This window comes from Sitophilus oryzae, unplaced genomic scaffold (assembly GCF_002938485.1).
Source record: "Sitophilus oryzae breed Bouriz unplaced genomic scaffold, Soryzae_2.0 scaffold_1507_pilon_pilon, whole genome shotgun sequence".
NCBI classification, from domain to species: Eukaryota; Metazoa; Arthropoda; class Insecta; order Coleoptera; family Curculionidae; genus Sitophilus; species Sitophilus oryzae.
In genome coordinates, this window is record NW_022146178.1 from 1,176,037 (window position 1) to 1,198,722 (window position 22,686).

The 22,686-nt window shown below is 32.1% G+C and overlaps 1 protein-coding gene across 13 annotated transcripts in view; it reads left to right on the forward strand.

Annotated features, from left to right (window-relative positions):
• LOC115878260 (cAMP-specific 3',5'-cyclic phosphodiesterase) overlaps nt 1-22,229 on the forward strand; it is a 743,109-nt gene extending 720,880 nt beyond the window's left edge. For 12 of the 13 annotated variants that reach the window (XM_030894688.1, XM_030894691.1, XM_030894682.1 and 9 more), the window contains 5 exons: nt 16,384-16,684; nt 17,846-18,184; nt 18,302-18,674; nt 18,766-19,069; nt 21,731-22,229. In XM_030894688.1, the coding sequence (XP_030750548.1) occupies nt 16,384-16,684; nt 17,846-18,184; nt 18,302-18,674; nt 18,766-19,069; nt 21,731-21,787 (1,374 nt within the window). In that variant the 3' untranslated portion in view covers nt 21,788-22,229. Of the gene's footprint in view, nt 1-11,336; nt 11,728-16,383; nt 16,685-17,845; nt 18,185-18,301; nt 18,675-18,765; nt 19,070-21,730 lie in introns of those variants that run through there. The other variant, XM_030894695.1, reaches the window with a different exon arrangement.
• Nucleotides 22,230-22,686: the final 457 nt, after the last annotated feature.

A 22,686-nucleotide genomic window follows, 5' to 3' on the forward strand; every position in this document is an offset into this window, starting at 1 on the left:
TCAGATAACAAGTCAATTAATTACATATTTTATGAAAATTGATAAAAGCTGTTGTCTTTTCTGTAATGGACATTCGAAAAGAAGGTAAAAAGAACTGTTTTTTTTGCACGTAATTAAACCTAAGTAATATTAGTTTATGGCAATTTATTTGAAGGCAACAAAAATAGTATTTTTACATTTTTGCTTGTCACTCTTTAAGACTTTTAACTACTATCCCTTTCAAATCCTCTTAAACGGCATGATAATACTTGTTGCTTAAAGTATATTGCATATAAATTATTTGCCACTGGCTGCCGCGAATTCGTGTCAACTTATTTCATTGACACACTGTATATCAATTGACAATAAAATTGTATTTATAAAATGAAACAACTGTCTCTTTTATTTTTTCAACATTTAAAATAAATTTGACCTCTTCAATATGAAAAAAAATGTACATATATGTGCAAACATAATCTTTATACCTTTCCGAATAGTTAGAACTTAAAATGCAAATCACCCGAACTGAGCCCAATTTTTTTAATACATATTACATTAAGTTTTTTATATACATTTATTTAGCATTTGTTATCAATTTCTATTAAAAAAAGGTGCAGTCAAGTTATATCTAGATATCTAATAGTTATGACCGCGCAGCTAATTAAGGGGAACCACTGTGCTACGTGGTCTTTCCAACAGCAGCGCCTTGCTCTTACCCATTTGACATATTTTGAAGAGCTGTATTCCCAACTCTCTTCGTCCTGTACTCCCAACTCTCTTCGTGTGTCTGTGTTGCGTATTCTATCGAGCAGTCCCGTCCCGTGCGTATTCTATCGAGCATAGTCCCTTTTATTGTTCGTAATATTTTTCTCTCTGTTCTCATTTCCCTTTTTGTTTCTGATGTTTCTGCTCTTGTTTCAGAAGCGTAAGTCAGTATTGGTCTTATACAGGTCTTATAAATTCGGGTTTTTCTCTCTGCACTCATGTATTTATTTTTCCATATTACATCACGTAAATACCCTGATATTCTTAAAGTTTTTTTAACCTGATTGCCCACTTCAGTCGTTATACTTCTGCTGCTCGATGTTTCTGTCCCTAAAGAATCGAAACTCATTACCTGGTTTATAATGCGCTTATTTACTACTTTACTACTAGTTTGCACCGTATTGGATCTTTGGATAATAGATTGTGTTTTTTCGCATGAAATTTGTATGTTAAGACTCTGTATCGCTAAGTTAAATTTATAAAGTAGGTCGTCTTCATTTTCAGCAATCAGGGTAGCATCATCTGTGTAACCGAATATTCTCAGGTAAGGGTTGTTCATCTTAAATCCTGCATTAATTTCGTTTACACTTTTAATTATTTGGTCCACTATTATGTTAAAGATACATGGGCTAAGGCTATCTCCTTGTCTCAAGAACCTTTTCCTCTACTAACTTATATTCTTAGGTAGTTGTAGATTGTAGTAGATTGTATCTAGAGAGCTTTGGTATGAGAGTAATGTGGAGGCGCACCGTCTTGTTGAAATATTAGTTCCGCTTCAACGTATCCAGGATTGTTCTCTATGATGTCAGTTAGGGCTGGGTCGATGGTATTTTCCAGTAAATCCAAGTACATATCACCTGTTAGATTTCCAGGAAGAAAAAAATGACCCACAATAGAATTTCCAAAAATACCAGGCAACACGTTCAATTTCTAAGGGTTTTGGGTGTGCACCTCGTGAAAAACCCTTGTCCTGAGCCCAGTATCGACAGTTGTGCCGATTAACTACACCGTTCAAAAAGAATGTACACTCATCCGAAAAACACACATTAAATAGGAAATTATTATCATTCGCCACTCGTTTACTCATAGTTTCACAAAATTGCAAACGACGATCAAAATCGTCTTCGTTGAGTTCTTGTACCAACTGAATTTTGTACGGGTGTAACTTGGCTAATTTTCTTGTACTCAGCGTACTATCCATGGCAACTTCGCCCAATACGAATACCTCCATAGCTTCATTTACTACAGAATTTTTCCTCTGCGTCTTTTTATTCATAACGGAACCAGTTTCGCGAAATTTTGCTACTAACTCGCGAACAATTTTGCCATAAAGGTGTTTGTCAGGATGGCGTTCATTGAATATATGCGCAGCCCGATTGCTACATTCATTATTTTTAAAATAAAGTTCGATTATTTCCACTCTTTTTGCAAGTGAGTACACCATAATTGTTAAAAAGTTTAACGATACTGAAAAGAACTTCAACCACTTCAACGCACAAGTCACAGAACAGCTATCTAGCAACTACCGCACCTGATCGTTCAACCTTCTGGCAAGGGAAAAATGCGTAAACATCTAGCAATAATAAGAAAAAACTGCAAATTGATCGAAGGAATTTATCCTTATCGTTACTCTGATAAATGTTTAAATAAAATTTTCAAATTTCAATCCTTCATATTTTCTTAATGACTCGACCGATTTTCAAAAACGAAGCGGGAAAGTATAGAGAATAGAAAACTCTTTTCATTGCGGTACCACTTGACCCCCCTTCCCATTTGAAAAAAATTGGGGGATGACACCCCCGCTTAGAGGGTTGAAGATTTTGCAATCATTTTTGGGGCAAAAGTTGTCCCCCTCACAAACAAAATTGACGTGTTTTTGAATTTTCTGAAAAAAAAAATTACCCTGGCCGTTATGCCTTGCGGAACGTTTTCGATGGACCACCCTGTACATACTGCCATTACTCGCTGACGAGTATTTGCCTACCTAGATTTATAGTACTCACTCCGACACAATTAAAATTATTCTAAACGACTCGTTTTTATGTTAATGATACGGGGAAGAAAAGAACTACGGAATTTTCATAGTTTCACAGTAAAGATGGATATATTTATCTTGAAGCATTTTCTAATTGTTTAGTAGTCACCTGGCTCCAAATGCATCTGATGACTGTGTCAATAACCTTTTGAGGCAGATTCTCCTAAATCTCAAATAGAGTAGCTGCTGCTTCTTCAAGCTTCTGGGCTGCTGGAATTCTGGATCTTGATCGTCTATCTAACATGTTTCAAACATGGTTAATCCAGATTAAGATCTGGACACTTGCTCCTACAACATTCGAAAGTCAACGGGCTATCTGATATAAACTTATTGATTGATTATACAGAAATCGAGATTATCTTATAAGACGATGAGACAATAATACAAGCCTTTTGTCATATATAAAATATAAATATAATAATTGCAAACATAAACATTATAGACAAATAATGTCAACAGAAGACTAGATAAGTTATAAAATTCCTATTTTTCTATGAATCAGTACTGTTTACTCGTCACGGAGTCTGTTTTTAGAGATATTTTATCAGATCAGAAATCACAGTTAATCAGGTAATTCGCAGAAATGCATATTTTGCAAAATACCTATTGTTTCGGGAAGCTAGCCAGCACAACTAATAATAAAGACGTAATAACCCACCAGATAATAGAACCAATCAAAATATTATTGTGTCGCGTGTTTTTGGCTTCGATATCAGACAGATAGAGAAAGTAAATAAACATTTTATAGATTTCTAGGATTATAACAGAAAACAGGGAATTTATATGATTTATAAAATTTCTTATAGTTTTGTTGTTTGGGATATTTAGAAGTGGATGAAACTGCATATGATAATCCAAACATAAGGAATATTTTATTGATGTTTGACCATCAAAATCTTAAAAATAAAGAAGTTATATAAAAATGTGCTACAATACGGATATAGTATAATCCTGTATCTTTAATTTCCTCCTTCATTTGTGTAAAAAGCCAGTTTTACATAAAACGTTAAATGTTTTAAAATTTGTTAAAATTTTGTTACACCTTGTATACGCATCTTTCCTTGTTTTTTTAACATCTGCGTAACTAACACTTGCCAGTTTGTAAAGCAAATGCCGATTTATCACAATTAAACCTTACATAAAACAATTTACGATTAACCCTGGACCAAAATAGACTGCCTCATCTCACCGCTGCAATTAATTTTTATAATTTACTTCGCCATTTTTAACGTTTACCTTGAAGGTGCCCTAGTGAATTTGGCCAATGATCTAGTACCGTCGATAAATTTTTATTACAAGATAAAGTACGGTTGTAAAATTTCAAGAATTGTTTTATTTTTGAGAGCAGTTTATAACTGATTTGTAGTTTTTTTTAAACGTACCTTTAAGTTTTATATTTTTAAGAGTGCCTAAATAATACTACCTAAATAAAAAAAGTTTGAAAAAAAGATAGTTATGATCATTTTTTAATCTCTCCATTCCATGACAGCTGCGGCCAATATTATATGGCATTCAAACAATTTAATTTTTGAAATATGTTACAGTGGCTGTGGTTATCACTAAATTTGACGTTTAGGCTATACAAATTTTTTTGACAGGCAGTTTTTTTTCTCCAAAAATTTTAATTATTTCTTTTCAAAAACTGTTAACGTTAAGTATAGAGTGTTTGATATCAAAATTCATGAAATTTTACAGGGAATCTAAATATGTAATTAAAAATGAGGGTACCCATTTAAAATAAGAAAGTTGCTGTGCTCAGTTGCTGTGCTCCACCACCCCACTCCCTTATTTGTTGACTTTTTGAAAAATTGTATTAAGAAGATATGTTCCCTTTGTGCTAGTTTATATATTTTAGAAGTCAATTTGATCAAACTAGAAAATAATTAGTACTCTGCCTTATAAAGGGTTAACTTTTCGCGCTAATTCGGTCAATGTATACAGGGTTGTTCACCACATACGATACGGAATATTGTAGCTAAACGATTAGATTTTTACAAATTGTAAATTTTGGGTTCGTTGAAGGACTATTAGAGCTACAATTTAAAAATATTTTTACAAGATACAGATTGTCCCAAATAAATAAAAAATATCAAAGTTGTATTTTTTTAAATGGAACACCCTGTATATTATTACATTTTTAGTTTCTACGGTTAAAATAAAGGTAAATTTGATTAAGGTTTATTATACTTAAACCTTACCGTTTTTGAAATATTTTCAATTTTGTGAAATTGCAGTAAAAATTTTAAAGCTTCATTTCTCCAAGGGTATCAATGTTTTTAATACTAAATATTTAATGAAGTTTATTTATTGATCAGTTATTGTGTTGCAATAATAAACATTTTACTACCTTATACAGATTGTCTAAATATTTATTTTAAATAATTATTAGCTGTACACGGCAATAATTTGTTTAATTTAAATAGAACACCCTGTATATTTTAGGAGAATCAGATGCACAATTTAATTGTCTATCAAATTGTATTATACCATTTTTACCTATCTCTTCAAGTTTTCGTAGAAAATGCATTTTCTTGTAATTTAGAACCTCATTTATCAATATATCCATGGAATATTGACATTTTAGATTATTTTTAAAGCAACCAAATTTTTAAAGAGTAGAGATAGTAAATATTATCGTTATAGTTCGTTTATTTTACTAAAAAATAAAAAAAAACTATTTAAATCTTTGTAAAAGATACCACCAATTAAATATAACACCATTATTCCGCCCATACATTAATTGAATTTGCATACTTAATTGTGTTCGTTAATAAATTATTAAAAAATAAATGTATTTATGTGTAGAAATCAATATGGTAAAAAGTTAACAAATTAAAATGATCTTTTATTTTTAACAAATGCTTATTTATAAAAAAATGAAATATCATTTTCATAAGGTATTATTATATCATTTCTGATTCTAATGCCACATTTATTTCAGTTTAATTTATTTGGAACACAATTAAATCATGTAAACAGTCAGTATTTGTAGTTTAAATACTGGTGGTCATTTAATTAATTGGTATACTCTTTATATAAATATTTAAACAGTTTTCTTTTTTGCATTTTTAATGAAATAATATACATCGTTTTACATTATATCGACAATATTAGTATCCTGTACTCTTTAAATATTTGGTACATCTTTAAAAATAATCTAAAATGTCAATATTCCATGGGTATATTGATAAATAAGTTCTAAATTATAAGTAAATGCATTTTCTACGGAAACTTGAAGGGATAGAGTAAAAAATGGTATAATATAATTTGATAGACAATTAAATTGTGCATCTGATTCACGTAAAATATACAGGGTGTTCCATTTAAATTAAACAAGTTATTGCCGTTTGAAGCTAGTAATTATTTAAAATAAATTTTTAGACACTCTGTATAAAGTAGTATAATTTTTTTTTTGCAACACAATAACTGATCAATAAATAAACTTAGTAAATATTAAAAAACTTTGATACTCTTTTGAGAAACGAAGCCTTAAAATTTATATTGCAATTTTACAAAATTGAAAATATTTCAAAAACGGTAAGGTTTAAGTGTAATAAACCTTAATCAAATTTACCTTTATTTTAATCGTAGAAACTAAAAATGTAATAATATACAGGGTGTTCCATTTAAAAAAATACAACTTTGATATTTTTTACTTATTTGGGACACTCTGTATCTTGTAAAATTATTTTTAAACTGTACCTCTAATAGTCCTTCATCGAACCCAAAACTTACAATTTGTAAAAATCTCATCGTTTAGCTACAATACTCCGTGTCGTATGTGGTGAACAACCCTGTAGATATGGTTGATTAAATGTTCAAGGTGCGCATAGAAATAAGCATAGAAAACAAACTGGGCGATAATACACTTCCACGCGACTGATTAGTTGGTTAAATTAAAGTGGTCGATTTAGCGACCAGCAACCTATAAAGGGTCAACCTGTAAAGACTCACCTTGTATGGTCAAAACAACAAAGTGAGTGTGAAATTACAGCGTTTCATATATTCTTTTTAATTTTCTGAAAAAAATAAAACGTTCCATTTTATTGACAATAATCAAAATTTTTCGATAAAACGTACCAAAATTATAAAAAAATAAAAACAAAATTATTCTTTGATTTGCCAGGAAAGAACATGATTGTTATTTTCGCAGGAAAAGGGGTCTAACTTGATTTATTATGTGCTGATAGATCTTACATCTAGTTTCGACGAATTGAGCTATTTTGATAAAGAGCATTGGATTATTTTTTCAAATATTAGGAGAAATTTTATTTTAAATAAACCGTGATATTTTGGAAGTTCCACTGTTATTTTATGACGAATATAATTTGTAAAAGATTTTTTCGGCTATAGTTAATAGGAACACTGATCAAAATATATTCTTGAATCAAGAGTAACTCTTGTCTCAAGACCAAATGAGCTTCATATACAGAGAAGACACCTACTTTATTTAATATAAATATGTTTGTTCCAAGTTTATAGAGATAGAAAGAGCTAATATAGAGCTATACTCTTGGATAGTGACGAGCAAATGCAATATCAAAACCAAGACCACTTTGATCTTGGTCTTAGAGTGGAATAAGTAGTCTTGGTTTCGGTCTTGCAGGGTCCAGTTTTGGTTTTGCTGTAAGATTCTTGCATGTCTTGAATAATAACATAAAAATATTTAAATAGTACTTTTAGTAATTTAATACAAATAAATCTTTAAAGGAAGGAATTATTACAATATTTTTTCTGATGAAAAACTTTATTTTTCATTATATTTAAATTTTCAAAAATTTATGTGGTCATACACAAGAACCTACAAAAGTGAAAATTATTTTGATGCTACGAAATAAAAAAAATCAAAATCTTTCTGAGAAGATAATGATCACGTTCCAAATTATTTCGAGTTCCAAATAATTTTTTAATCCAGAAAAATACTTCTCGGTAGCAGAAAAATTTACTTCGAGGTGAGGTTAGTCAGCTTTTGCGATAACAACAGGAAGCCTGTTTTTGTAATAATCTTTAACTATACTAGTGAAGTGTTTATAGCTACTGGTTGGCAAGGATTAACATTCCGTGGTACTTTAGTGCCTTGGATACTACTTTAATCAAATTTAAAGGTAGTATCTTATAGAATCAGAAATCAATCAAAAAGGACCCAGACCCATACGGCTTCTTGTACAGGGTCTTTAGGGGTGCCGGCTTTTCTTTATTGTAAATTTAATTTACTACCCATGTTGCCATTATTATCAAGGAAATGTGATTTTTAACTAAAAACTAAAAAAATCCAAATTTTTTTTCAAAAAGTTCAAATTTTCAATTTTTTTTCGCGAAAAAAACCTCATAATCGTGTTTCTGTGGTCGAAATATACTACCACCAAAAGTATTTGCACTTATTTAAGACTCACCCTGTATAGTATGATTAGTATGTCGGGGAGAATAATATCCATTTTGTATATATTGTATGTAAATAAATATTACTCTGTAACGAGTATTGAAGTATACTTTTAGTGCACAATTATTTAAGTAAGACAGTCAAAAAATATGTATTTTTTAAGTATAAATATCTTGTTACCTAGTGAGAAATACCCAAAACAATAAAAAACTGAACAAGTCATATTGTATTTTTAATATCTGTCTGCAGGAGGTTCAAAATTTGATTAAACAATTGATAAGGTACTAAATTGTTTAAATATTATAAAATTAATACCATATATAGTACCGTCTTAAATCTAAAAACAAAATTAATAATTAATCTTGTTGTTATAATAATACGATTTGGAAATTCCAAGCAATTTAAGTTTTGTATAATATATTAGTTATTATTAAAAAAAATAAACTCTCTTAAAACCTAATGATGTACAATTAATTGTAGAATTTGTTACACTTCTCTTAGTTAGCTTTCATTAATATTTTTCCTGCAACCCTTAAAATATATAAAAATATATCACTTCAGAAAATATATTGAAGAACCCATACAAAATTGGGTTCAATTTTGTATGGGTTCTTGTCCTTGATTATTAAATTCATTAGACATCAAAATGTTTCAAATAATTAATAATAAAATGATACGAACTATACCGAATAAAAATATTTTTAAATCGATCGGTTGGAGAGAATGGATAAATATTATTTCCTTGTATTAATATAGTTTTTATGAATTCCCAGTACAAACTATTCAATTATTTTCTAACAAATACTGTGAAAATTTTAGTCCAAATTGATATATGACGATTTTAATAGAATATTTACTACGATACTGAAATTATTAAGTCCAATTTATCACAGTTTCGATCGTTGGACTCTGCTGATATAGAACAACTTTCAACGCGTCGCCAATTTTCCAGCTAGGAAGAGGATTTCCCGACTTCAGTTGATAACAAGAAACCGTATGTTATTTTTCCACTCGTAAAGACGTCATCACCGATTTTCAGTTTTCTTTTCTGGATTTTTCTATGAAAACTTTTTACGTAAACTGATTTACCTATTTGGCAACAGCCCGAATATTTCGCATAGTTTGATATGTTTTGTTCTTAAATCTAAATAAATAAAACGACGTCGGGTTAGTTAGGTACGACATTTTTTATAACTGAAGAACGGTTGGACCATAGATAAAAGAAAATAATCTTCTATTATGATAGATATGACACTTAATAGTAAAATTTTGGGTCAAAGCGCCCCTCCGTGTTCTTAGTAGAGACTACGTTTAACCCAGCGCCTTCGCCTTTTCTGCTGTAAATATTTTTTATGTTTATATTTGATTTCAAAGGATTTAGTTTTAAAGTTACACTGATATATTAGTATATCAGAGTAACTTTAATAAACATAAGAATATATATATATATATATATATATATATATATATTTTACAGTTTATTAAATATAACTTTTGACTACAAGGTAGAAAGTAAATCACAATATTTGATAAAACTTATAAGTATACCATTTTTACAGTTAATAAATAATAAAACTATTTCTGATATTTAAAATTTAGATAGATAGAATATTAAAAAACATACCGGTATTTGCAGACGCAGACCCAAATTCAATAAAAACCAAAATTTTTCCTGCGAAAATCGGTTTTTTTTTACAGAAAAGGTATTTTTTGATTTATCAACAATCATTGTCAAGTTGACAATATACAGGGTGTTTTCTAATTAGTCTAAAAAATTGTGATGTGATTCCTCATGTGTTCTTAAAACATTTTTTATATAACCATTAGGTCTAAAGTACTTCCTTTCTGATCTACAGGGTGTTAAAAATTAAAAAAAAATCGATATTTTTCTTAACATAAATGGTACACTACTGCTTTTTTAAAGAAAATATATTTTTTTCTTGACTGGCCATCCTTTTTCAACAAATTTGATCTTTTGAGTTTTTCTTGTTCATCAAACGGTTGCCGAGAAAAAAATAAATATACTAATAAGTATATTATATTATTATATTGTTTTGCAACACACTGTATTTTATTTATAAAATTAAACGAAAATAATAATAAATTTGAATAAACAATATTTGCCGATATAATTCCGGAAAAAGCCGAACCGCTCCGAAATTTTCAAAAGTTTTGGGTCGCGACCGTTGCAAGAATAGCGCCAAATAGTGTTTACATTGTCCTTATGGGCACTTTCCAATCTAAACTTGTTTCATTTATCTATGCATATAAGTTCCCAGGCAATGGGTTGGACTGACTTTAAATAAGTGCAAATATTTTCGGGGCTGGTAGATCTCCATAACTTAAAGCTCTTACTTAGATCTCTTTTAACTAAAAGCTAAAAAATTTTTTTCAGAAAATTTTCAAAATTTTTTTCAGAAAATTTTCAAAATTTTTTAGAAAAATACCAAATTTTCAAAACAAATTTTCGAGAAAGAAACCTCATGATCGAGTTTCTGATGTCGAAATAATGTACTGCCTCTAAAAATATTTGCACTTATTTAAGGCTCATCCCGTATTTAAAAATTTTCAATAATACCTATAGGTCAAAAATTTAAAAAAAAATTGAAAAGAAAAGTAAATTTTGATTTTCTTGATGGTTTTTAATAATACAAAAATGTTTCTGGCAGGCCCTAAGTTAAAACACTAAAATTTGGTGCCGGCCCCGTGCCCAGAACCGGGGATTAGGATAGAAATTCAGCCAGCAGCCGCTGGATTCCTTGTTTTCTAAAACAGCAAATTCTTGAAAAAATATATATTTTTAGTTATTATTTTTTTCTACTATTTTCGATTTGAATAATACATTTTTTTTTAATTTTCATTGTGTGAAAAATTCTTTTAAAATTGAGCTACTTAAAAAGTTAATGGAACTTCCAAAACAGTCATCGCTTGTGCGAAGTACGATTCTCCTAACATTCGGAAAAAAAATATTCAATAATTGCTCTCGTCCAAAATATATCGCGATGGATTCACCGAAACGAGATGTACAGACGGCATCCATCGACACTCGCACTAAAAATAAAAAATAAACGCCTATCGCCACACGTTACATCGCATCGGCCCGAATCCAATCTCAACATCGTTTCGCGCGATAAGGCTATCGTCACGAGCCAAGTCCGTATTTAAGTCATCGCTAGACGCGCCAACCGCCAGTCCGCGAATTCACTTTTTGTAAGTCAGTCGCAACAACTAACAACAACGGTGAAAGCTACTCGCGAATCTTACAGTAGTAGTGGTTCGGTTTGGATACATACTCGATCGAAAACCTACTCGTTAGCCTTTTTACTTTATTGTGCCGATTTTGAGGTGCGATTGTGAACAATTTTACTTGTGTTTCTTGACAATGTTGTCGTCAGCTGACGACCTCTCCGTGTCTCAACGCCACGGAGTCTTGAGGAAGTCCCTGTCTCAAGAGGTGTTCGACGAGATCGAGAGGATCCCGCCCAATTCGGACAAACTCTTCGATAATCTGCCTTGGTTAACTATCATGGCAGATCTGGCTATCACGGCGGCTATTGCCGAAATTAAGGTTTGTACTTGATGCCGTATATCATTCTATTTTACGGTTCGAAAATTTGAAGGAATTAATATGCTTCAAGGTTCGAAGACACACTGAAAAAATAAATCATATGACTTAAGTAAAGACGAAGATCAAGTAAATAAATAAGTATTACTTTTACTTTACTTCAAAAAATTATTTGTAAATATTCATTCAGAACAATCGCAATTAGTGGAATAAATCGACGGTTTCATTTACACATGATTTACACTTTATACTTTTAGTTTACGATCATTCACAATGTCTAAAAAAGACAATTAAAATTAATAGAATATCCTAGCAACAGCTTGCGGCTTTTGATTTCTAACTATACAGGGTGGTCCGAACTGTATTCCGGAAACTTCGGCAGTATATTCCGCAGATAAAAATAGATAAAAAAGTTCGTATAAATGTATGTCCTAAAATGCTTAGTTTCGGAGATACAGGGTGCAGAAGTTTCATTTTTATTTCATTTTTTTCCAAATAATTTCTGGAGTAACGTCAATATTTGGATGAAAATTGGTGTCTGAGAGTTTTTTGACATGAGAAATTTGATTTTGATGTCAATATGACTCTTACTAGTAGAGAGCCCCACCTACATATTTTTTAACTGGTTTCAAGAGTAATAACTTTTCGTCCGTACCTGTATAAAACTACTGAGTAAAAAATATACATTTACGACGTTTTTTACGTGAAAAAGGTCTCTTGGTAAACATCGCTACGAGTAATGGCTTTCGAGATATTTTAAATCGAAATTATCAATACCTGTCATCATTGACATAAATTAAACATGTTGACTAAATAGTTATTAGACTGAAATCATAAATTTGAAATGTTTTTGAGCCAAAAGTTCAACAGAAACGGTTTTATCATCATATTTTACAGAAAAAATTATGATTAATTTAAAAAAAATAATAATTTTCCAAATTTATTATTTCAGTGAAATAACTATATCTACTCAACGTGTTAATTTTTCGTCAATAATGACATGTATTGACTATATCCATTCTCAAATATCTTAAGAACGGTTGCTCGTAGCGATTTTTACAAAGAGATATTTTTTACGTAAAAAGTCACAGAGATGTATATTTTTTCAGCCGGTAGTTTTATACAGGTACGTACAAATAGTTATTACGCTTCAAAACAGTTAAAACACATGAAGGTGGCGCCCTCTACTAGTAGAAGTCATATTGACATCAAAATCAAATTTCTCATGTCAAAAAACTCCCAGACACCAATTTTCATTCAAATATTGACGTTAATTCAGAAATTATTTAGAAAAAATCGAAATAAAAATGAAACTTCTACACCCTGTATCTCTGAAACTAAGCATTTTAGGACATACATTTATACGAACTCTTTTACTTATTTTTATCTGCAGAATATGCTGCTGAAGTTTCCGGAATACAATTCGGACCACCCTGTATTTTCTCTTGACGGATGATAATCAAAGGCCAAAATGACATTCCTCGCAAATTTTGAAATATAATTAGTGGAAAAGTTAAAAGCTTGGCACAAGTAATTATTTTTTTGAGGTAAATGAAATACCGCAGTTTATTAAAAACAATTAGAATTTAGTGTAATAATTGAAGAAATTTTAGAGATAGTTTCTTTAATGCCAATAATTAAGGACACTGTACTATAACAAATTTTATTACGTTCATCACCTAAATTGAATCAATTTTGGAGGTTGCTAATACCGCCAAATAATATTTTAACTTCGAAAATATGAGTTTTAGGAGTTATTTTCATTTACTTTTGAAAATGTATTAGAAGCTTTTGATCATTTTTGGACTTAACCTACCAAACCATACTCTAATGCATTAATGTTCCGTTTTAAAAATTCAGTCAGTTACAATTTTACTGGAATCTGATTTGATTATCTATAATATTTTTTATACAGTGCGAATCTTAAATAAGTGTAAATATTTTTAAGGGTAGTATATTTTGAGCCCAGAACACGATTATGAGGTTTTTTAGCAAAAAAAATTGAAAATTTTGATTTTTTTGGAAAATGTTTAGTTTTTAGTTAAAAAAACATAATTTCTTAATAATACGGCAACATAGGTAACAGATTAAATTTACAAGAAAGAAAACCCAGAAAAGTGGTTTCAAAAAATTAAGCAAAAAAATATTTTTTTTTGGAAATTTTCAAAGTAAAATAACCGGGTTATTTTGGACTTATTTGAAAAACGGTAAAGAGTAAATATGTTTCTTTTATCGAGATCTACCAGCCCTGAAAATATTCACACTTATTTAAGACTGGCCCTGTATAATGATACTACGTAACATTAAGATAAATAAAGAAATCATTAGATATTTTTTAAAGAATATATCAAATTAATAAAGAAATGGCTGAAATTTGAACTAAAACGGACTAAAACATTTTATTTGTTTTGGTAATATTTCCTTACTAAAGTTTGAAAAATTACGTAACATTCAACTGTAAATTATTACTTAATAATTTATTTTCAATATTTAGTTGTCACATGAGAAAAAAAAACTTTCTTTAAAAGTTTTATTTCAAAAATTCTCTTATGCAACATAAAACGGTTACATTTGATCACGCGGTGTATTTCATAATTTTAATTCCTTTTACGAACATTTCAAACGTCACGTAGACAGTTTTTTTCATCCGTAAATATTCATGAATATTTAATTTGGCGAAAATACTCGTTCGATATACATACAACCAGAAACGATTAATCATATTCCTTATTAAAATTGAAATTCAGTCCATTTTATTCAAATCGATGTTAAAAAAGTCATTGTGACTCACGAAAAACAGGCATACATGCAAAATTTGCATTGCCAAAAGGTGTATTTGTCGTATATATCATTTAAATTCCTTTAAACCTTATTTGACTATTTTCCTTTTGTGTAGACCGAAAGATTTTAATGAATTCTATCGTCCGGCATAAAAAATATGGGTCCAAAGGTCCAAAGAAAGTCGTTTAATAACTTATCAAAATCTCATTTCATGTGATCTAAATGTCTAATAATAATCTAATTAAAGAAACTGTATGGGAGCTCGCGACCACTGTCCGAGTTATCTATCTGATTAGCGATTGACGTCATCGGCACATTGTGAAGAAAAAGCTAAATATTTTCTTATGTTATTAACAAGATAACGGATTCAGGAAAAAAGTCTTGGACCACGCCGTCTAGGCATGATGCGAACGCATTCATTTAAATTTATTTAATAAAATTATAACAACAATCGACGTCAATAGAGATAATAACTGCTACTGGTGGTGATTGTCCACGCCATAAACATACATTTCTTCAAATTTACTTTCCTGAAGATATTAGAGCACTTTAAAACAAAACCTACTAGGAATTTTCAAAATTAATCATAAAAAACAGTTATTTTTTCTCTTATATAAAAATTATATACCTAAAAATAAAACACTAAACAAAACAAGACAACAACAAAGTTAAAGCCCTTGATTAAATCATACGAAAACACTCTTTAGACTCAAATTAACCGGTAGATGTAAACAAATTCGCGTGCTAAAAATAATCTGACCACAGGTCGTTTAAGGAGAACTTGTTTAATCACTGGAGGAGGCGGTAAATCATCTGAAAAATACGTTTCATTGATGCGTATTTGTTGATTTTATTGCCCCGAGTAATATTTATTTAAATATCTACCTGTTCTATATTTTATTTTTTTTTTTATATTTTTTTTTCGTGTTACTCAAGGTTTTATGTTCTATAATCTGTCCAACTAGGAGAATTTTATCCTATAGAAGATATCTTTTCTAGCATGTTGGATAGACTATGGTCATATCTGGTACTCTCCAATTTTATCATTGGAATTACAAACCACAGCATTGCTACAAACAAATATAGAAACTTAAGCTTCATTCCGAACCTCGCAATTAGTGGAATAAATTAGTAGTCTCAATTACACTTTATACTTTTTAGTTTACGATCATTCACAAGTTCTAAAAAACATAATTAAAATTAATAGAATTCTAGCAACAGCTTACAGTCAGTTGTATGCATAGAGAAAGTCTAATATTTAGCTTATAATACAATCAACTTTTGAACGAAGATAATCAAAGGCCAAAATGGCATTTCTTGCAAATTTTGAAGTATAGTTAGTGGAAAAAAAAGTTTAATAACTTTTTCTGTTAATTGAAAATGTCTACCACTAAAATTAAAGAAAGAAATTAAAGAAACAAACGTCTACGCTAATTGAAACCACTAATTGCCAGGTTTTGAATGAAGCTTTACTCGTAAATTTTGAAGCAATATAGTCTGTCCAATCAGAAAATCCAAGACAGTGATTGTTGTGTCTATTATTATCCACAGGTAAATTTTATTTCTGTCATTTTTTGGAAGATATCTTTCCTAGCACGTTGGACGGACTATGGTCATATTTGGTACTCTCCAATTTTATCATTATAATGACAAACCATAGCGTTACTACAAAACAAATATTGAACGTTCATGCTTAACAGCTTCAGCATTCCTTAAGAACTCTTATTTCTTATATTATAAACAGAATAGTTAAAGCAACTTAACTTATAAATGCCAAGAACTCATAAATAAAATTCTTGGTTGAATGCAAAATAAAAAAAAAATATCTATTTCATCTTAGAAAAGCAAAAATAACTAAACATCTTTTTTTCTTTGCAGTTCAAGCGCATGCTGAACAAGGAACTGTCACATTTCTCCGAATCGAGTCGTTCCGGCAACCAGATCTCGGAGTACATCTGCTCCACGTTCTTGGACAAGCAACAGGAACTCGACATCCCGTCGCTGCGAGTCGACGAAAATGTGGAACCGCCGAAGGGGGCCCAGCGCAAGGAGCGCCCCCGGGGCCCCACAACTATGTCCCAGATATCGGGCGTCAACAGGAAACTGTGCCACACGAACTCGTTCACCGGCGAACGGTTACCGACGCACGGTGTGGAAACGCCTTTCGAGGATGAATTAGGTAAGAATCTGGGTTTTATCACGTTTTTGTACCTCATTAGATTAAATATACAAAAGATACAGCATACCTAGTTTAATAAGGTCCGTAACATAAAATATACTCTCAGATGCAAAAAAATGCAACGGAAAAATTTTTGATCAATAAAAAAATATTATTTTACGGTCAGAATCAAGACTCCTTAGTATTTTGTTTTTTGATTCATGTCAATACATGCTTTGGTTGATTTTTAAGAGCGAAATAAACTGATCACGATCAATTTGTATTTTTTTCAATTGTAATTTCTTTTTGATGTAATTTTTTAATATGACGTTTTGGTGACTATTGTCCTAACGTTATAATACGCCTGCATTGGATACTTAAAATTAAATTAAATTTAAAAAAACGTTAAATACTAACAATGCATCCCGAGTTTTAATAAACATTAATAACGATAACAGAACTAACAATATTAAAGAAAACATCTGTAATACTTTCGTTCATGTAAAAGTCCGTTCATACTGTCAATGAGGCTGCATATATCATATTGCGTTATATTTTCTCATTCTTCTTTAAGGACTAAGCGAAGTTCATTTAGTGAAGCTGGTACTGCTTCGTGACCTCTAACCCTCCTGCCAAGCATTTTCCAAATGTCGAACATGATGGGCAGTTCATAGTTGTATATAGTTCACAGTAATCACCAAAGCCGCCTTGTCATATTGAAAAATAACTTCAAAAAGAAATGATAATTGAAAAAAATTGTTGGTGGCAAGTTCATTTCGCTCTTAAAAATTAACCAAGGCATGTATTGACATGATACAGAAAACAAAATGGTAAGGAGACATGGTTCTGACCGTAAAATTATATTTTAGGAAAATTTACACACGAAATTATTGCACAGGGTGTTTTAAAGTTAAGACAAAAAAACAACCACTCGATTAAACCCTGTATAATATGCCAAATACTAAAGTTTATAAAAAACTAAGTTTACGAATTAAAATTTATATAGTTATATATAGCTTGCTAAAAAAGTCATGAAAATAGGGCTAAAAATAACACGGTTTGACTGTTTCGACTCTAAAGTGACAAAACTTGCAAGTAGCCCATGTCTTGCAAGTACACTCATCACACGATATTTGAAACGTTCAATGGTAAATAATATCAATAATTCTCCTTTTGTTACAGGTAAATGTTTGATGGAAATCGACCGTTGGGGCATCGACATGTTCCGGATCGGCGAGATGAGCAATGAACGCCCCCTAACCTGCGTGGCGTACACCATATTCACTAGTAGGGAACTGCTGAAGTCGATGATGATCCCGCCCAAGACTTTTATCACGTACATGATGACCGTCGAGGATCATTACGTCAAAGAGAATCCGTTTCATAACTCTCTTCACGCCGCCGACGTCACTCAGAGCACTCACGTACTGCTCAACACTCCGGCGTTGGAATCGGTGTTCACCCCCTTAGAAATCACAGCTGCTCTCTTCGCAGCATGCGTGCACGATGTTGACCATCCAGGTAATTGTCTTGTTTGAAATATTTAAGTTTTCTCACTATAAAGCACACTAATTAAAACCTTATTATGTTAAATAATAAACATAGAATATTAAATCTCATTTATCCCATTTCTTCCAGGTCTAACCAATCAGTTTCTGATCAACTCCAGTTCGGAATTGGCGCTCATGTACAACGACGAGAGCGTGCTGGAAAACCATCACTTGGCCGTCGCCTTCAAGTTGCTTTCTAACGACGGATGCGACATCTTCCTCAACATGACGAAAAAGCAACGCCAGACGCTGCGCAAGATGGTCATCGACATGGTGCTCAGCACCGACATGTCGAAACACATGAGCCTGCTGGCCGACCTGAAAACGATGGTCGAAACCAAAAAAGTGGCGGGCAGCGGTGTATTGCTGCTCGACAACTACACAGACCGAATTCAAGTATTAGAAAATCTGGTGCACTGTGCAGATCTTAGTAACCCAACCAAACCCCTTCGCTTGTATAGGTAAGCATCAGTTAATATTCTGCGTAGTCCGATTAATATTTCTCTTTGCGAAGTCATAATAACGTACTAAATGATATTGTCATTGTTTCAGATTGTGGGTGGAACGTTTGATGGAAGAATTCTTCCGGCAGGGTGACAAAGAACGGGAAGCCAGTATGGACATATCTCCCATGTGCGACCGGCACTCGGCCACCATAGAGAAGTCACAGGTCGGCTTTATCGATTATATCGTGCACCCATTGTGGGAGACCTGGGCCGATCTAGTGCACCCTGACGCGCAAGACATTCTCGACACGCTCGAGGAGAACCGCGACTGGTACCAGAGCGCCATCCCTGCTAGTCCACCGGCTGAAGAAGAGCCCGGTGATCCCCAGAGGTCAGGAATACGCTTTCAAGTAAGTATTTATTTTCCAAGTATTTTATTGAGACTTCCATTACTTTGTGATACGTTACAATACAAAACATTTGTCGAACATTCATTGACTTCAATCTACAACAAAGGTTTGATACAACCCAAGTAGCATTTTCACGACTTGCGACCACATGTACTACAGCAAAGTAGAAGTTTCTGCGACGTCGAATAAACGTTGTCTTGTAACCTTTTTTGCTTAAGTGATCTTTAGGTGATTCGGACAACGTAGTTACAACGTTGGACAATATAGAGTTTTCTGACGTCAGTTTCAGGACCTATTCCAAAGTTATGCAAACGTCGTCTGTTTTACTAATTCCAACGTTGCTTAGATTTCCTTATTCTTACGTTGGTAGGACGTCGAGTCACTACCTTTTTGCAACTGTATTGAACCATAACCTTAAATCTTAAATTTTCACTTCATTGTTCTGTTCAGTCAAACAGTTCAGTGCTGTTTTTGTTTTTATAAATTAACTTACCTAATTAAAATGGGACATAAGAAAGGTACATATAAAACTAAATTTAAATATACATCGACATATATTACCGATAGTTTATCCACTCCCTCGTTTATTTAGATTATAGAGGGCGGCACAAGCTAGACTCTAGGATGACTAAATTAGGCAATCTTGCGACTAGTATACTACCTGTTAAGGCCGAACTGCGACTTTATTAGTCCAGTATGCGACTACTCGAACTACTCCATCTTAATCTCCAAAACAACAAAGTGAAAGCCGCCATGTTGTTAAATAAGAAAATGTTTCGTTACTAAAATAGCGATTCCTGCTTTTTGAATACATTACTTTCAAATATTTGACCCTAAAAAACACGCGGAAACAATTTTTTCGACTGCGAATAAATTATTCTCATTTTACTAAAAAAAAAAGAGTTTTAAAAATTCAAGAAAATTTTTAAAACTTCTTTAATTTTAAGGCCCATTAGTATTTTTCAAAGTAGAAACAATACATTTATCAATAAAGTTGTTTGCGTTTAACTTTTTTGCCTTGGTTAAAGTGTTTCAATAATTATGATCTTCAAACATCCTCCACACTTAAATACTTTTGTTTTGTTTTCCTTCACTGCCATCTGACATATGTCTCTAACTAAATCATAAAAATAATATTTTTACTATAATTATCCCAATTTAGGATAAAACGCGACTTAGACACCATATTAGTTTTGTATTTCTGTGAATTAGGATTTTAAACAACGTTGCAGTTTGTACTAAATTAGGCTTCTAGCCAACGTCGGTATCCAACGTCGTTTCGACCCAAAAATTATTCTCCAAACTAGTGCAGACCATGTGCAGACTAGGGTTGGTACGAGGTTGTGCCGAAGTTGCGCTCCGACGTTTGGTCGCGTGACACAACGTTGTCCCGACGTCCAAATGCTGCTTGGGAACTATTTTAAGCAAGATATAAGAACTCTTTACAACAGAGAAAATTTGCAACGACGATTCGACAGATGGCATCGAAAAATTCTCAAACAAAATCCTGCATTCGTTGGGCACACAATAACGAGTATGCGAGTGACTTGAAAGTTGAATCTCAAACAAAAGCACAGTAGGACCCTAAAGATTCTATAAATAAAATTCGTTAGAAACAAAAAATACACATTAAAGAAAGCAATAATGTATTTAAAAAAAATATACTTTTATGTTTAAACACAACAGCGTGGCATATCATTGCCATTTTATTATCACAAGCTGTATGAATGTGGCAAAGTTTCCAATGGAGACATCAAAAAAACATAACGTGTTAGTTATTAAATAGTACAAAAAATTAGCTCAAAAAGTTAAAATTTGAAGATTCCAGATAGCCGACGATGTTTTGACATAATATTATAGTACACGATGAGCATTTTGTCATAATGGTCTGTGTGTGTGTGTGTTGAGACCTATATATTGGAGATACCAAAAACCATTACGTGATATTATTAAACAATACAACAAAAATAATGCAATAGTAGAGATTTTCGAAATATTCAACGATGTTTATACATAACAGCATGGTACACGATGACCATTTTATAATCATGACCCATTGAATGTCCTAAAGCCTATATTAGAGATCCAAAAGACTATTACGTGTTACGATTAAAGAATACCAAAACTATACTCATAAAGAAGAAATTTTAAGATTCATAACAGCTCAGAATGTTTAGACATAATAACATGGTATATGATAGCCATATTATATTAACCGATGTGAGTAAAGTGAGTCCTGTGTATTTTAAATAGACAGCTAGCTAGCAGTGTCTATTTTAAATAGACACGCTATTTATTATGAATACTTCAGAATAAAGCCAATGAATGTTCGATAAAAAAACATATACAAATCGTTTCCATCAGTCAGTCACGTCAATTTACCTTTTTCGAAATTGAGTATTATGTATTTTTTATGCTGCCTGTTTATCAGTGTCAGTTTTACTAATGTCTCTGTATGAAAAATAGAACAGTATTGGATCAAAAACGATTTGCATTTTTTGTACTGTAACTAAAACATAACCTGTCCAACGAGAGAAGACCTGATATTTTCAATACAAGAAATAATCCCTCTCTGTCGTTGGGCTGACTTTATTTCACAAATACAATCATATTTTTTACGTCTAATGATTTCAATACTAAAGAGTTTTGTTGTTGTTTCAGGTGACCCTCGAAGAAGGCGACGCCGAGTCCGAATCGGAATCGGCGGGTCCGATGTGACGGAGGCTGGCCGGCCTCTGCAGGAAGCTCACCGAAAAGGTGACGCACTGGTGGCGCGCGCGACCGTAGAGCGCAGGCGCCGCGGTCGAGCGCCGGGCAGGTGCGCTGGCGCACCTCCCACCCCCTGTCCCCCACCCCTCAAACAGTAGCTGATTAATGAATATAGAGCAGGGCGAGAAGCAGTCGCGGCGGCGCGAGCGAGTCGGCCTCGGCGACGTTTTGCCTTAACCACGTAGAAGAAAAAGAAGACTCTTGTCTGGAATCCCCCCTCTATCTCTCTCTCTCTCTCTCTGCTGACTGTGCATCTGTAAATAAGCCATCATGTTGGGATTTACTGAAAATGTGTCTGTCAGTGTAATACTCAGCCCCGTGTATGTATAGTACTATGTGTCTTGTCAGCTATATTGTAAACACAAGAAGTAAAGCTCTCTCCATTTTAGGATATAGTGTTTTATTTTTCCCCAAGTCCTAAATTTAACCCTAGATTCTATATAGACAAACTAAAGCTTCATTCGGAACCTCGCAATTAGGGGAATAAATTAGTGGTTTCAATTACCCTTTATACTTTTTAGTTTACGATCATTCACAATGTTTAAAAAACACAATTAAAATTAATAAAATATTCTAGCAACAGCTTGCGGTAGTCTGTTGTATCTTGTATCCATAGAGAAAGCATAATATTTGACTTATAAAACAATAAACTTTTGATTTCTAACCAAAATTTTTCTTGACGGGTGATAATCAAAGGCCAAAATGACATTTCTCGCAAATTTTGAAGTATAATTAGTAGAAAAGTCAAAAGTTTGTTAACTTTTTCCACTAATTTTGACGTTCTGAATGCTTACATTCAAATTAAAGGAACGCTTACAAAATTAACGAAAATAATTAATAATTAAATT